General features: G+C 41.8%; 1 protein-coding gene across 16 annotated transcripts in view; it reads left to right on the top strand.

Moving 5' to 3' along the window:
- TNRC6A (trinucleotide repeat containing adaptor 6A) overlaps window positions 1–16,510 on the top strand; it is a 96,800-nt gene that overhangs the window by 69,043 nt on the left and 11,247 nt on the right. For 12 of the 16 annotated variants that reach the window (XR_015154616.1, XR_015154615.1, XM_086375279.1 and 9 more), the window contains 7 exons: window positions 334–385; window positions 4,441–4,583; window positions 5,310–5,447; window positions 5,920–6,048; window positions 6,503–6,580; window positions 6,846–7,056; window positions 9,942–10,073. Coding sequence is in view for 14 of the 16 variants with exons in the window: in XM_086375279.1 (XP_086231405.1) it covers window positions 334–385; window positions 4,441–4,583; window positions 5,310–5,447; window positions 5,920–6,048; window positions 6,503–6,580; window positions 6,846–7,056; window positions 9,942–10,073 (883 nt within the window). In the remaining 2 variants the exon portion in view is untranslated. Of the gene's footprint in view, window positions 1–333; window positions 386–4,440; window positions 4,584–4,997; window positions 5,208–5,309; window positions 5,448–5,919; window positions 6,049–6,502; window positions 6,581–6,845; window positions 7,057–9,941; window positions 10,074–16,510 lie in introns of those variants that run through there. The other 4 variants (XM_086375286.1, XM_086375285.1, XM_086375282.1 and 1 more) reach the window with 1 other exon arrangement.

Here is a 16,510-nt window from a genome sequence, read left to right as displayed (position 1 = left end):
TATGTTTTCTCAGCAACCTGCTCCCCTTTTAATGGTGGTTCATAAACTTAATCTAATTTCATTTTTTTGTTTTCTTTAATTGTTCGCTGAGTCATTATGAATATGCTGAGGTTAGAATAAAATTTTCCATGAGTTCTTTATTTTTATAGTTACAGCTAAAAATACTGATCACATATCTTCTTTTATTATTTTTTATCATGTTAGGCAATGAACATTGCCTAACATGTTTTATGTTCCACTTAAATTTCACAAATAAGGAAATAGTAAAATACTTCACTTTTATTTTCGTTAGCAAGTTAAGCTCAACTAACAAGCTACTTTTTTCTTTTTCAGAGAGACTCGCCAGAAGAAAATGTACAGAGCAATAAGATGGACCTTTCTGGAGGTAAGAAAAAATTAAATCAACTTGAGTTTCATATTCATCATTGATGGGGAGACTCACTTGTGACGTAATCCAACTGAAAAAGCATTGACCTCAACCAGGAGAGGGAGCTCTGGGTTTCTGCCTCAGTGTTCCTGTTCTCTGGCGTATATTAGAATGTGGGGATGATGCGATTTGGTGTGCCTTTTAAAGTGTAAATCACTGTGCAAATCTAAGCTAATGGTACTGTTAGTCTTTGGTTATTGCAGATTTAGTCCTGTCAAGAATGAGTTATCCAGGTTGGATGAGACAGTCTTCTTAATTTAGGGAACACTTTTTACAAAGGCCCGGATACAATGACAGAAACATCTGAAGCCATGTTGGAGAAATGGCAAGTAGTTCCATGTAGTTGAAGAATAGATAGATATAAATTGACTGTGGTGGTGGGAGTGTGGTGGTAGTAAAAGCTGTACCTAGGTGGATTTGCTAGAAAACTAGGTGGGTTCTAAATCATGTGGTACTTGGGTGTCTGAGCTTTATTCTGAAAATAAGAGATTAAAGAATTGTAAGCAAGAGAATGAAATGATTTGGATTTATGTTTTAGAGAAATAGTCATGGCTGTAGATCGAAAATCTTGGGACAGAAAACATTAGCAGTGGAGGAAGACTAAAAGTTAGTAAACATAGCAAACCAGTTAGAAATTTTGTTGCTGTAGCTGGTGAGAATTTTCATAGCTCTAAGCTAAGACAGTTGGTGGGAAGAATCTTAATTCAGTGGAGATACAGGGATCAGAATCAGGAAAAGTTGATAATTTGTTTGAACCATTGTGGTACAGAGGATGAGCACGAGGGTGTGGTAGGAGATGGTTCCCAGCCGCCTCGTCTGGACAGTTGTGTAGGTGGTGGTGTTCCTGGCGTAGTCCAAGTCCAGGTGGAGGAGAGGGACCATACAGTAATTTGAACAGGCAAAGTCTAATACAGATGTACAGAATTACTGTTAGATTGGTGAGGGATTGGCGAGGAAGAGATAACAACAGGCCCTCCTAAGCATATATGAATAGCTGATACAAGAAGTAACCTAGAGACTAAATTGTAAAAGTCAACTTTCAGCAGCTTAAAAATGCAGAAAGCGAAGAGAAAGAAGAAAATGGCCTGCACAGCTGACAGACAGAGAAGCAGTAGATAGCACGCAGAATTGTCGCTTACTGGGTGAGGTGGTGCGAGAAGCCGCTTCCGCTTTCACCCTTGGAGTCTTGCTGCGTCCTTTTAGGGTGTTGCCTCTCAGCTTGCTTTGCACTCGAGTCTTCAGTAACCACTTGTACCTTTCAGTTTGGCTAGCTACTTTCAGGTGATGTCTGTGGTAAGACCAGTTAAGCGCATTATTAGTCTTTTCTTTGCTATGAAATGAGTTCTTGATCAGACAGTGCTGTGAGGAGTGGTGGATAAGGCCTCTGTGAGACCATGGATGGTAAGGGGGAAAAAAAAGTCCATATCCAGAATATGTGTCTGTTCCTATGAGGACAAGGCTCTGCCTCCTGCATGACTCACTGAATGGCAAGAGAAGTTGCTGGGATGCTATGTTGTTGGAACTTGCTGGCAGTGTACCCTTCTAGGGTGCTAGGACAAGCTTCTCATGGAGGGGTGTGTCCCCATAGACACTCTCTGCTACAGAGCTGCTTGGAGGTATTTGGGAATGGTGGGAGAAGGCCTCGAGTGAGGCTCACCACCCTGAACTGTGAGGGTAAGGCACAGGAGAAGCTGAAGCACTGCCAGAGCCTCCAAGAGCAAGTAGGCAAAACTTCTGCCTGCAGCGTCTCTCCAGTGCCCCTTGCTGATAAAACCTCAGTGCCAGTTGGCAAAGGAAGAAAATGTAGAGCCCAGATACAGTTTCAGAGAGCAGTCAACAAGGGTGAATTTGGAGCTGAGAGACAATGAACCAGTGACTGGCCATTGTTTGAGATAGGAAATATATAATGGGTTGGACAGACAAGATTGCTGAGTTCAAAGTTGCTATGAAAACCGTGTGGTGATATCCAGTAACTAGTAAAAACAAATCTGGGTGTGGAGTTTATAAAAGGTAGGGCTGGAGATAATAAGTATAATTAATTAGACATTAGTGGTAGTACAGCTTCAAAAATAGGTTGTGGAGGGAACTCCCTGCCAGTCCAGCAGTTAGGACTCTGCGTTTTCACGGCCATGGGCCTAGGTTCCTGGTTGGGGAAGGTCCTGCAAGCTGCATGGTATGGCCAAAAAATTTAAAATTTTAACAAAAGGAGGGGTTGACAAGAGGATTGGAGTGATGGACCAAAAACAAAGTCCAGGGGCAAAAAATGGCATTTAAGGAAAGAGGAGAAATGGAACCAGTGATTGTCTTGGTATGCATTTGACCCTGGAGGTTAGGAGAAGTGTCATTGGTAACTTAGCCAAGAGCTAAGGGCCTTTTTATACAATTGGTCAAGGGAAGGCTGCCACATTTGGAGCTCAGATGGTTTCTGAAGTGATGCCGAATGGTTGGAGGAATGGTTTGGGGAGAGGATGTATCACACTACTTTTTTAAAAAAGATTTTATTAGGTAGGCAGAAATAATGTGGATTTTTAGGAAAGAACAACTTAGAGATTTGAGAGAAGAGTTGCCTAGGTTAGATGTCAAAAGTGAGGGGGGGAAAAAAAGTGAGGAAAAGAGTTGAAAATGGCTATCCTGGATGTTTCAGCGAATTAACAGGGAAAGAGAACAGGGAAGAGTTTGTTGCAAATGCTTATTGAAGAATACTTTCCTTTTGGTGGCTCAGATAGTAAAGAATTTGCTTGCAATGCAGCAGCCCCAGGTTCAATCCCCGGGTTGAGAAGATCCCCTGGAGAAGGGAATGGCAACCCACTCCAGTATTCTTGCCTGGAGAATCCCATGGACAGAGGAGCCTGGTGGGCTACAGTTTATGGGGTCACATGACTGAGCAACTGTACTTCCCTTTGTTAAAAATTTTTCCTTTCCACTCGCCTAAAACGAGGGTGGTAAAGGTGGGTGTGTCGTGGTGGTGGCTACAGCAGCAGCTCTCTCAAAGGAGGACAGCACTTGCAAAGAAATTGTGGGTGAGATCTGAGGATGAAGCCTAAGGAACAAGGAAATGGACTGCAATTTTAACAAGTTGAAAACCAAGGACTCAAGTTTGTGTGACTAGAAAAGTAGAGACACTGCCTCTGAGCCCCATGAAGATCGAAGGGCAGTATCGTGCTTGGTTTGTCCAGTTAGAAGTGATGAAGGAGCATTCAAGTGACGGTTCCCAGCAGGCAGTTGAAGATGTGCCACTGAGCACAGGCGTCAAGTCAGAGTAGACATTGGTATTTGAGGGTCACCTTGATGGTGAATAAGCCTAAGGGAGGCCAGTTTGAAGAGAGTTGAAAGACTGAGACCTTGAACATACTGAGTACATCCCCACATCAAAGAAACACAAAGAAGTGGCTCAGCTATGGAGAGAGGAGGGCTCAGGAGGCATAATATGGTAAGGATGTGAAGTTAGAGCTTTGTTGAGGATGGTAGCCTGGGAGCTGGCTGTTTCAAGCACAGATTTTTGCTAGACACAGGGATACCATGAGAGGAGGTCGTATTTACTGCAGAGAAGTCAGCAGAGCAAGCCCTTAGGGAGGGGAGACCTTTCCCATCTGCTGAATGGGGTGATGACAGTAGAGTTATCAGCATTAAATGAGAATGCGTGTTCACAGCAGTGCCTGGCACATTGAGAGCATCTGCTGGGTGATGGTTAGTCGTGGTGCTGTTCCTGTTGTTGGTTACTGGAAACTATGTTGCTATCACAAAATTAAGCAGATTTGAGATGACCAGCGATGTTTTACCTTTCTGTTTACTAGTCTGGTTTCAAGTTATTTGGTTCAATAAAATAATACTGTCTGCTAAACTTAAGTTGTGAAGAATATAAGATTTGCTAAGTGCTAGTGCATTTTTCACATGTCAAGGCAGAAGTCATTTTGGTTTGGAAGTGAGTATTTCTCTTTCTGTTGTAAATTTATCTGAAACTAAGTAGGTTAATTCTCTTCCTACTTGATGACATAATTTCCTGCATTTGTTAGGAATGTTACAAGACAAACGAATGGAGATAGATAAACATAGCCTAAATATTGGTGATTACAATCGAACGGTCGGGAAAGGCCCTGGTTCTCGGCCTCAGATTTCCAAAGAGTCTTCCATGGACCGCAGTCCTTATTTTGATAAGGTAAGTTGTCTGTTTGTTTTCTGTCTTGTTTTACCCCTGTGGCCAAGAAAGCAATACACTTAATAGCATAATTTTTCATTAACAGTTCAGAACATTTAATATAATATGAAGGGTTATATAACCCAGTTCCAAATATTACTGGACTTGTAGTTCATTGTCCTTTTATAGTTCATTGTCCTTTTATGTTGCAGTTGATTACAGGGATCCTATTTATATTTTCCTCTTAACCCCGTGAAATATGTTTGGTTCTTTTTGTGTGCTCTAGAATTAACACTAATCTGATCTCTTCTGTTTTCTACCTGTTTCCTGTTGATGCTGGAATGTCATGTGACTTCTCTCCTGTTGCTGCAATGATTTCTCCCTTCCACTTGTTTGCTTGGCTGGTGTTGCACGTCTTTCTGTCTGTCCAATCAGGATGGCATTGTAGCAGATGAATCCCAAAACATGCAGTTTATGTCCAGTCAAAGCATGAAGCTTCCCCCTTCAAATAGTGCACTACCTAACCAGGCCCTGGGCTCCATAGCAGGGCTGGGTATGCAAAACTTGAATTCTGTTAGACAGGTAAGTCCACACGTGTATTTCAGGCTCTCTGTTGATTTGTATAAGTAATAAGAGCTCTCTTACATGTAGTTGCTGTGTTTAAGTCAGAATTACAGTGTGTGGTAATGGGATGTTAGTCCCTGAAGAATCCCAGTGTCATTTGGTGGTGGTGGTTTGTTTCCGTAGAATGGCAATCCCAGTATGTTTGGTGTTGGAAACACAGCAGCACAACCCCGGGGCATGCAGCAGCCTCCAGCACAACCTCTCAGTTCATCTCAGCCTAGTCTCCGTGCTCAAGTGCCTCCTCCATTACTCTCCCCTCAGGTAAATAAGCTTTTCCACTGTGTTCTCTACTGTTCACCTGGAGTAGAACCTCAGAGAAATTGATATTTGAGTGAGATGACTGGTTGGTCGTCGGATTATTTATTGGCCACTTTGAGATGCAGCTAATTCTGAATGAGTTATTACAAAAGGGATGAGGGTAGGGTGGAGCAAATGAGTCAAAGACAATTTAAATCTCAAATCTATCATTCTCTTTCATAAAATACCTTGAGGGGAGGACGACAGTAGCAGTATGAATTGACTGGCTAAGGATTCATCACTGTCACTTTTTACTTAACCCATGAAAGTACATGGGAACAATAGATTAGTGAAGCCAGAAAAAACAACCTCCCCCCCACCCCACCTTAATAATCCACAAATGTAATTGCTCTACTGATATTTTAAAACACATAGTATGTTTTGTGAGCTTGAGTTTCTTTTATCAACATAGTTAACTTACCATTGTGATCCTCAGGTTCCAGTTTCATTGCTGAAGTATGCACCAAACAACGGTGGCCTGAATCCGCTCTTTGGCCCTCAACAGGTAGCCATGCTGAACCAGCTATCCCAACTAAACCAGCTTTCTCAGATCTCCCAGTTACAGGTAAGTAGAATAGAATAACAGCCTTATTCAGTGTATATTCATTGTCTACTGTAAACGCCACACTCGAGTCTGTGCAGAGTGTTTTTCAGTAGACAGAGCAGGCATAGTCGTGGCCCTCAGGGAGCTTCCAGTCTCTAAGTGAAGGCAGATGGTAAACTGGAAGGGCAGGATGCGGTGTGAGCAAGCCCAGCCAAGTCTGGAGTGGCCATGGGAGTAGGGTGATTGGGAAACGTTCACCTGATGAACTGGAAGTATAGATTGAGCAAAGGACTCAATTCACCAGGATGGCTGGAGGCCAGAGAGTCCAAACAAGAGATGATATGGATGAGGCAGGGTGTGTTGACATCAACTAGATGGAGCCGTGCCTTTGTAGGTCCCTCTGCCACAGTCACTCTGCGGCACGCTTGTCTGTGATGATGTGATGCTCACAACCTGTTTGCACTTTTCCTTCCAGCGATTGTTAGCGCAGCAGCAAAGGGCGCAGAGTCAGAGAAGCGTGCCTTCTGGGAACCGGCAGCAGCAAGACCAGCAGGTAGGTGTGATCCTTCCCCTTGCTTTGCTCACACTCCACTTTGATCAATTCCATTGTGACAAGGCAGTTGAAATGCCTGAAATGCCTATTAAAATATAATGGAAAACATTAAGTCTTCTGTCTGCCTGGAAGTCTTATTAACTGGTGGACAGTGATTCTTCACCTTCCTGATGAGAAGGAACTGAATTAAAAAATGAAGGGGGGATCAAAGGTATCTGTAAAGACTTCTCTCCTCAACTTTTCCCAATCATTTTGTTGTTTTAAGGGTCGACCTCTTAGCGTGCAGCAGCAGATGATGCAACAATCTCGTCAACTTGATCCAAACCTGTTGGTGAAGCAACAAACTCCGCCATCTCAGCAACAGTCACTCCATCAGCCAGCCATGAAGTCTTTCCTTGAAAATGTCATGCCCCACACTACACCTGAGCTGCAAAAAGGGCCATCACCAATAAATGCTTTCAGCAACTTCCCTATAGGTGGGTTTCTCCTTGGCCAGAGCTGTGGGCTGGTGCTTGGTGATCACAGGTTGACCTCTTGCTTTCTGACCTGTCCAGTTTTTCTCTCATGAGCACCACATGGTTCTTTAGCTGCTCTGGCTCTGAGTGGCCACACTGCTTCTAGCGTTGCCTCTCTTCTTACTTCAGGAACGTCTCTCTCTGTTCAAGAAAATCACACATTTCACAAAGTCCATGCTCAGGTGGTGCAGTGGTAAGAATCCACCTGCCAGTGCAGGAGACGCAAAAGACGTGGTTCGATCCCTGGATCAGGAAGATCCACTGGAGGAGGAAATGGCAACACGCTTCAATATTCTTGCCTGGGAAATCCCACGGACAGAGGAGCCTGGTGGGCTGCAGTCCATGGGGTCACAGAGTCAGATGCTTGTTTGAAATGAGTTAACATACATATATTTCTTCTTAAGACTCAGGTATCTTCATTATAAGATATGAAGGGGAGGGGAGGACTGAAATTATTAGAGCACACCAGAGAAATTTTGAGCTTTGCTGCTTGGAACAGTCACATCTGAAATTTTAACTATTGTTTAAATAAATGTTTACAATAAATTACTGGCATAAATGTAAAAAATAGGGATGAGAGAAGAAATTGCTTTTATTGCATTTACATTTGCTTCCCCCCAAGCCCTCTTTTCTTATTACGTCTCCAGGTTTTTTGTTTCCTCTGGGAATTTCAGGTTTATGTGTCTTCTTCCTTAGGTCCCTTTTCTTCTCTTGCCTTTGAATATCTTTTGACCTTTGATCATTCACACCCTGTTTGTTTCCCTTTTTCTTTCTCTTTTGTAAACCAGCTGCTTTGGTTACTAGCCCAACTTTGTTGAAGATGTTCAGTTAACTGGCATGTTCTAGGCTGTGGGCGGAGGTTGGGCCTGCTGTTATCCCTCCTCCCGTTTCATGTTGGCTGGACCTGATACATGACTCAGCTCTCCCTGGTTTCGCTATGGACTCAGCTAGGACATTGATGGAACTTCGAGTTTTAGGAGTTGTTAGCAGTCTTTTTACATTCCTTTGTCTGTTAGGCGAATACCATAGAAGCCATGTCCTCCCAGAGACAGCAGTATGGTGATAAAAGAATACTCAGGTGAACATTGAGAGATTTTGGTCTCACTAGTGAAAGGAAGTGACTCTCACTGTGTGATTACATACTGAGCATATAGATTGGGCCACTGAGAAGATAAGTTTCTAAATAAGCAATTTCTTATCCTGGCTGGCCTTAGAGCAAGAGACTTTTCCCTGGTTAAGGAAGTCTGCTTTAACCCAGGCAAGCGCCAGTGTTGTTGTCTAAATCAGGCACTGGCAAACTACAGCCCATTGGTCAAATTTGTCTCGCTGCCTGATTTTGTAAATAAACTCTTATTGGAACACAGCCATGTGCTTTTGTTTATGTATTTCCTAGCTGCTTTTGTGCTACAACAGAGTTGCATAAAGACACTCGGGCTGTGTGACCGACTGAGTCTAAGATATTTATTGTCTAAACCTTTACCTAAAAAGCTTTCATACTACTGGGTCTAAATGGTGAGTCCAGAGGGCAGTAAATTTAATTACTTTTTCCAAATGGGGTGATATTAGCGAATTTATATTATTAAACTTTTAAGTTTGACCTAGTATCACATGGACTCTCCACCAGACCCAGTATCTAAAAACCATTTATTTTGAAACTTTAGATTAAGAACCATTTGGATGTATTAAACAAAGATTCTGGCTCTTGCTGAAAAGTTTTCTTTTTTTAAATTTATTTCCTTTTTTTTTTGATGGCATGCGGAATGTTAGTGTGGATTTCAGCACTGGAAAGATTTAAGCAGAGAAGTAATAGAACCTCACATACTTTTTAAGAACTCATTTTGACTTACTTTTCATTGTGTGCCCATTTATATGCTTTTAATTTCTTACCCTGTGCTTACTTCAGCTAAAGAAAACATCTATCATCAATTCTTTTATTTTTTTTGGACTCACTGCATGACTTGTGGTATCTTAGTTCCCAAACTAGGGATCAAACCTGTGCCCCCTGCAGCAGAAGCAGGGAATTGGAAAGTTTTCATTTTTAACGAGCATCTCAGATTATTCTGTAGATCATGGTCCCCAGAATCACACTTCAAGAAATACTGGCTTAATGGTCAGTGACTAAGATAGAAATTTCCATCTTTGTTCCAAGAGAATATCTAAGGCCGATATGTGTCACAAGCAAATCAAGTAAGTTGTGCCTTGGGATATAAAAGTCTTGCCCTTAGGTACAGTCCTGCACTTACAGCAGGACAGTCTTACTTTTAAATAATAGTGTCCTTTGGTGGCTAAGGCAGTTGAAAATTGTTACTAGCAAAAGTTAGCAACTGAACATGATCATTTGTAATTCTTCATGCATGGTACTGTTGGGAAGTTCCTAAAGAGATATATTTTAGTAGCTAAACAAATACTTGGCTGCCTTAGAATTTTCTCTTATTTTGCCAAGGAATTTAAAAATAATCAAAATTAGAAGAGTAGTTTTCCACAGTTAATTCAAGTATAGTACTGACAGTTTTGTGGTTTAAAAATGTATATTATTGAGTTTTAGCTAGCTCTTTAGAATTTCTGTGTATTGCTTTCTCTGGTACCCTAGCCAGGCTCTTTCTTCTGACGATGTTTCTGCTTGACCTTGGTCAGGAGCCCAGAGTATCTGTCCTGCCTGCCTTGCCTTTGTCTGTAATCATTTGGCTGTGCCACGTTTGCAGGATATTTATTAAGGAACATTGGACAGGATTGAAAACATTAGATTAACGGCATATGTTTTTCTAGAAAATGAAAGTTGTGGTACCATAAGGACAATGTGCTATATTTTTATAAAGTGGTTTTTTAAAATTGTTATCTATTTTTAGGCTTGAACTCAAACTTGAATGTAAATATGGATATGAACAGTATTAAAGAGCCACAGTCAAGACTAAGGAAGTGGACTACAGTGGACAGCATTTCTGTGAACACATCTTTGGATCAAAACTCCAGCAAACATGGTATAAGATACATTCTTATATTCTGACTTTTTAAAAACTGTCAAATTCTAAATTTAGACCTTATTTTTAAATATATATTTTCATAGCTAAATTCTCTTAAGAACCTTTCCTCATTATTAAAAAAGTGCTTTATTAGTTATTGAATCTTAGTTAAAACAAAATAAGACCTTTATTGTGCTATTGTGAAAAATACAGGTCAGAGTACACATTTATTTTTTTTTACTTATTCCCTCTTAAGATGGTCGTTTAGTTTTTTGCTCTTATTTTACTGTTTTAATATTCTACTTAACATTTATTCAGTTTAATCTAATGTAAGGGATTAAAGATTTTACCATAAAAGAAAACAAAACTTGATTTCTGATGGTTTCTTATCCATTTAGTAGATGTTAATGAAATATTTTCTTTCCAGGAACTGTGCTCAACCACCTGGAGTCCATAGATACACGTGTACATACGTGCACACGATTGAGTATGCAAGTAAAAGTACTTGCCCTGAAGGGGCTCGTTGTTTGGTAGCAAAAATAAACATATAAACAACTTTAGTTCGCTGTGACAGGTGCTCTGAGAATTAATACATATAAAAGGATAAACAGTATAAGAATGTAACTCCATTGGAAAAGTGAGTAAGGAATAACAAACCATGGGTGTGGCAGGTCTACAAAGGCTTTAAACAGGGCCTCCTCTGAACCGAGTCTTGGAGAGTTTACCAAAGGACTGGAGAAAGAACAGCATGGAGAGGGTAGCGTGAGAAAAGTTCAGAGACAGGATAGCCTGGTGAGTTCTGCCACACGGGCATGTCTGGGGGTTGACAGCCCAAGCGAGAGAGGGGGAGCAGGGTACAGCTGCAGTAGCAGGCATGGAGCAGTCAAGGAAAACTTCTGTGCCTGAAAAATCACTCTAAAGCTGAAACGCGTGGCCACTTAAAGGAGCCGGAGTGAGAAGGAGGGAAACAGACATGAGAAGAGGGAGTACATTGAAGGGAGCATTAGAATTAAGGACAAAGGGACTGGGTAACTAACTTCGCTCATTCTGCAAATACACAGTTATCTGTAATGCGCCTCCTATGTTTATCTCCTTCCTCAGTCCAATCTTATACCTCACCCTGGGCTCAAGGGTCATTCTCAAGAAGCCTCCTCCAGGCTTTGTGCTGGAATAGCACCTCTTATGCATATCTGTCTTATGTTAGTATCCATCTAGGCCAGTACTCTTGCTTGGAATCCCATGGATGGAGGAGCCTGGAAGGCTGCAGTCCCTGGGGTCGCTGAGGGTCAAACACTTTTCACTTTCATGCATTGGAGAAGGAAATGGGAACCCACTCCAGTGTTCTTGCCTGGAGAATCCCAGGGACGGGAGAGCCTGGTGGGCTGCCGTCTGTGGGGTTGCACAGAGTCAGACATGACTGAAGTGACTTAGCAAGCAAGCAAGGCCTGTCTCCATCACAGGGAGGAGTGAGTCTGTGCTTTGCTTACCTAGTCCCATTGAGCACATTGCAGTGCTCGGGGAACCTTTACTAGGTGAAAGGATGAGTGGACGATAATGCAGTTATTGGTAGAGGAAATGTAGGAAGTGAAACAGGCCTGCTGGGTCAGATAATGGATTGATTTTAGAGTGTGGTGTTAATATTTTGGAAATAGCCCAACATGGACAAGCCCAGTAGAGGCCTAGTATTCAGAAGAAAAATCTGGGCTGGAGTAAGATTTGATGTTCAGCAGAATGTTGATGTCACGGACATGGACGAGGTTGCCCAGACTGATGGACCATAGAAGGGAATGTGGACAGTATCTTGGAGCCAGTAGGAATAAAGAGACCTGGAGGAGAACGGGTGGAGCGATAGGATGCGGAGACCCAGAGAAGTGTTGCTACCGTATGATTGTCTGCCTTCTCGTTAAAATAAATGTTTCCATGTCTGCTTCACATGTCTGAGCCTCAGTTTCTTTGTGAAAATGAAATACTTCCTTCCTTGCACTGCGGTTGTAGGTATAATATGTATCACATTCTCAGGCGCTTGGTATGCTTACCCAGGGCATACCGGTATATAGTGTGCATTGTATAAACGGCGTGTCATCATGCAGCATAGGTTTTGAAGTCAGACTTGGGATTTGATCCTAGTTCGTGCATAGCGTTTGCATCTGTGAAGCGGAAAGGAAGCATCGTAGGACTATTGAGGACTGAATGAGATAACATAAGGCTCCTGTCTGATTGCCTGGCATGAGACATGCAAGTGGTGGGTGGTGGTATCTTCTGTTACCGTTTTTCATTCAATTCAATTAGTAACTTTATATTTTGAACTTTATCTTCCCTTTTTTTAAACTTTTATCTGCTTTTTATCATTTTTTTACCATGCACTTTATTAATTCTGCACAAACCTGGAATGTGAGCAGTGAATTTTGAAGTTTTTTAGTGAATAGCTTAGACAATAAATACTTTTATACCTGTATACATAGCAGTCTAATGAGCATATTCTAGTAACATTCTCTTCAGAATAAAGAGGAAGTTGATGCTTTTCGTTTACTTCAGTGTAAGTTCCTATTCCTTTTTCTTAATTTGATATAGAGTTGATGTACAGTATTACATAAGTTACATGCGTACAGTGTAGTGATCCACAGCTTTTGAAGGTTATACTCCATTTATAGTTATTGAAAAATACTGGCTAAATTCCCTCTAAATTTCAGGTTTTAAAAGGTTGTGTTTTTGTTTTTTAAGCTTTTCGGTCTGTTTAACGAAGGTGCTTTTTCCTATCATAGTCACTCTGGTTGCCTATCCTGTCATTTTCTCCCTGAACTCCTCCTGTTTGCTCCCTGGTTCTTTTCCTCCTCTTGCTGTATCTCTTCATCCTGGTGGAGATTTAGAGTCTTCTTCTCAGGCACATTCTTTTTGTTTGCTTTGTTTTCTGTTTTCTTTACATTACAAAGAGAAATGTTAATCATTTTATTTCTGTTATTAATATTTTGGTGCAATTTGTTCTTTTTCCCTTATAAAAATAAAATCGGGATCTAACTTCATGTATTTTAGGAGTGATCCCCAAATGGCAGGACTGTATTACGTGCTGTTAGACCCTCACTATTTTGAAAATAATTTTTTTCAAAACAGCATCCATTTAAACGTTCACGAAGTTCTGTGTTCAGATTTCTGGCATCTCTGCGGAATGGAAAGCTTTGCCGGCACCAAGCTCCGGAGCTGTCACCATCCCGAGCTGAGTGGCTGCTGCCCTCAGCTCATTCTTCCCACTCCCCTCCCACTTGGATCTTCCCTCCCACTGGTGGAGAAATATTTTTCTATACTCCCTAACCAGAGGAATATTTCCCTGAAATTGTGTTTTTACTTGAGGAAGGACCATGGGATTTTTTTTCTAAAGGCAACTTGCTTCACTTGTTTATAAAACCTGGTTGGCCCTATTGGCATTTGTATTTCTATGCTATAGGAAATGGGGGCTGTTTTTCTAATAGTAGCAGAGGAGTGTAGAGATCATTTTTTAAGGGGGAGTGATCTGATCGCAGTATTCAGGCTCACGTCAGAGATGGGCTGAGCCTGGAGACAGGAGAGGCCTGTGGGAAAGATTAGGCTAGCTATGATAACTTGTGTCACAGTCTTACATGGGTTCTATTTTTATCTCCATCTAGTGAAGCTTAGCAGGCTAGTAAGATAGTTGTGGACCTGAGAAGAAAGGGCAAAGTCAAGAGAACTGTCTGTGTCAGAGATCCCCACGTACACTAGTTTCCCTAAAGAACTCACAGAACTCAGAAAAGCTGTAATACTCATGGTTATGGTTTGTTACAGCAAAAGAATACAGATTAAAATCAGCAAAGGCAAAAGGTGTGTAGAAGAGAGTCAGGAGAAACTTAAGAGAAGCTTTCTATTGTCGTCCCCTCTCAGTGCAATCTCTTGGACTTGATTCTCCCAGCAACAGTGTGTGAGAGCATGTACAAAGTATTGCCAAGCAGAGAAGCTCACTCAAGCCTTAGTGTTCTCAGTTTTTATCAGGAGTCAGTTGTATAGTCGTGGAACACACCTGCGTGTCAGTCTCCAGCACCCTGCAGACCCTGGATACATAACTCTTTTTTTCTGTGATTGCAAAGATTTCTGAATCATTTTGTTTTGGGTTCCCTGTGTGTTGAGACAAAAAGAGCATGACCCAGGCCCCGTGCACAGAAGAACAGATGTTCACCACAAGTCCCGTTGTTGTCATAATCGCTGGCATGGCCATGGTTATGCAAAGGGTCTCTTATCTGGCAGGCTCCTCTGTGAGCTACAGGAGCCCAGCAACCATCAAGGGCTAGTCTTGGAGCTCTTTGCCATGTGCAGCCTAGCCCTGCTATGCTAACTCTTTTCTGTTCACCTTCCACAGTCAAAACACCAGGGGAGTAGAGTGGAAACAAGGACATTTAACCCCGGAGTTGTGGAGCAGTGAGAGTTGGACTGGGCTCTGGGGTATTTGTGATACTTCATGGTCCTATGATTCTGTCTTCACCAGTTTATAAAAACCCTTGCCCCTCATTGCCCAGGGAAAACTACAATGTTCAGGAGCAGGAATACGTTTATTTTAGAGTTGAGGGCTGTTGCTTATAAAGAAGTAAAAGGCATCATATAAAGTTATATGGAAGAACTAAAACCAAATATATATCAATTTGATTAATGTAAGTGGGTCAAACTAATTTATGAAAAGAAGTTCATATTGAATCCTAAAGTAAAACCTGACTGTCTGCTATATACAGGGAACCCAAAACAAAACGATTCCGAAATCTTTGCGATCACAGAAAAAAAAGAGTTATGTAGGAGGCAAAATTGACAGGGTCTAGTGATTTTATTTTATTTTTTAGTGATTTTAGATAATAAGGAAGAGCTAGGAGAGACTTGTTTTCTAACTTAAGTAACGTCAGATCTATGTTCCCCTGATTAGTATTAAAAGGATATTCTGTGACATTGATTCCTTTCCTTTTCATTGGATTTTCTCTTAAAACTTGGACTAACATTGGCTTAGAGGTCAGTTTGCTGCTTTGTACACACTGGACTGATGATTACCCGAAATTGAAGGTGAAATTACCATGTAATTGAAGGAACATTGGAACATGAATCAAGCAGCCCTGAATTCTAAGCTAACTTGCCTCTCACTGGTGTATTACATCTGGAATTTCCCTTAAAAGTGGCAGCTGAGACAGTGATAAAAATGTCAAAAGAAATGCAGATCCTAGAATCAACGCTTAACTGTTGCATATTAGCTAGTGGCAAGTAACTTAACCTTTCTGAACTTCAGTCCCTCATCTTCAATGGGAGTAATAATAGGACCCCTTGTGGTGGTTTGAGGATGAGTCAGGCAATATCTCTTAAGCACTACCCAGGGTTAGACACGTAAGTGACCAGTGGGTCTCAGCCTTCCTGGGTATTGCTGTTGCCATCATTATTATGTCATGAGTGCCCTCCCTAAGACAGGCCCATTTCTCCAGTGTAAATCCAGCTCTATTTGCTTAAACTAAAATCTCCCACATAAATTTTATGTTTCATTTTTCTCATCTTCTCCCATGTAGTGACTGATAGAATGTAATTGGACCATGGCTAACACTTAAGTCACATCATTTTACTTTTTAACAAAATGAAGTTTTGATAAGTAGAAATTGTTCTTTTTAAAAAAGCAGAGGACAGGAGTGCTTTTATCATTGCTGGTTCTTGCATAAGAATTAATCACTTGAAATTTGATAATCATGCTTACTTACTGTATTACTTAGAACTCTTACTTTATATATCCTACTTTATTTCCAAGTGGCTTTAATTCAGCTAAGATACATAGTTCACTCAGGATAAAAGTAATAGCTAGATGAGGAAGCCAGAGAAGAGAGGGCAGTAGAATTGGTGGGATATAACTGATTCAAGTCAGGGATGGGTTAGTGCCCACCAGTGAGTGGCATGAGGTCCCGTATTTTACCAGAAGCTCATAGCTGGAGCAGCCTTGAGTCCATGAACCAAAACTTTGCTCACGTCTGTTTCAAAATCTACAATGGACAAGACACTTTGCTTTTGTTGTCGAATCCAGTTTTGTGTGTCTGACCCACAGTGAGGCCAAACAAACAGACAAGGCAGAGTTTGGAATAGCGTACTGCAGGGCCAGGCAAGGAGGGTGTTAGCTGGTGCTCAGAAAGCCCAACTCGCCATGGTTTTCGGGGGAAGAGGTTCTTCCTGGGCAAAACTGAGGGCGTGGGCTGCGGGGTGTTGCCTTCCTCTGGTGGCTGGTGGTTCAGGAATCTCAGCCACGAGCCTTCGGGTCCCGTCGTCTGGGCCCCGTGCTGGTGCTCAGCCTGCAGTCAGCGTCCTCCACCCGGCGGGGGGTTGTTAGCGCGTGTCCTGGCGGGAGGACGCAGGACCTGGCCCAGAGCTGTGCTGTTGTTCTAGACTGCCTTTCCTTGGTTTCTGCGCTCCCTCCCTCCCCTAATTGAATCAGCCATTTG

Source organism: Bos grunniens, chromosome 25 (assembly GCF_055505025.1).
Source record: "Bos grunniens cultivar Pamir isolate PY7600 chromosome 25, Bosgru_T2T1.0, whole genome shotgun sequence".
NCBI classification, from domain to species: Eukaryota; Metazoa; Chordata; class Mammalia; order Artiodactyla; family Bovidae; genus Bos; species Bos grunniens.
This window is presented reverse-complemented; position numbering and strand designations above follow the sequence as displayed.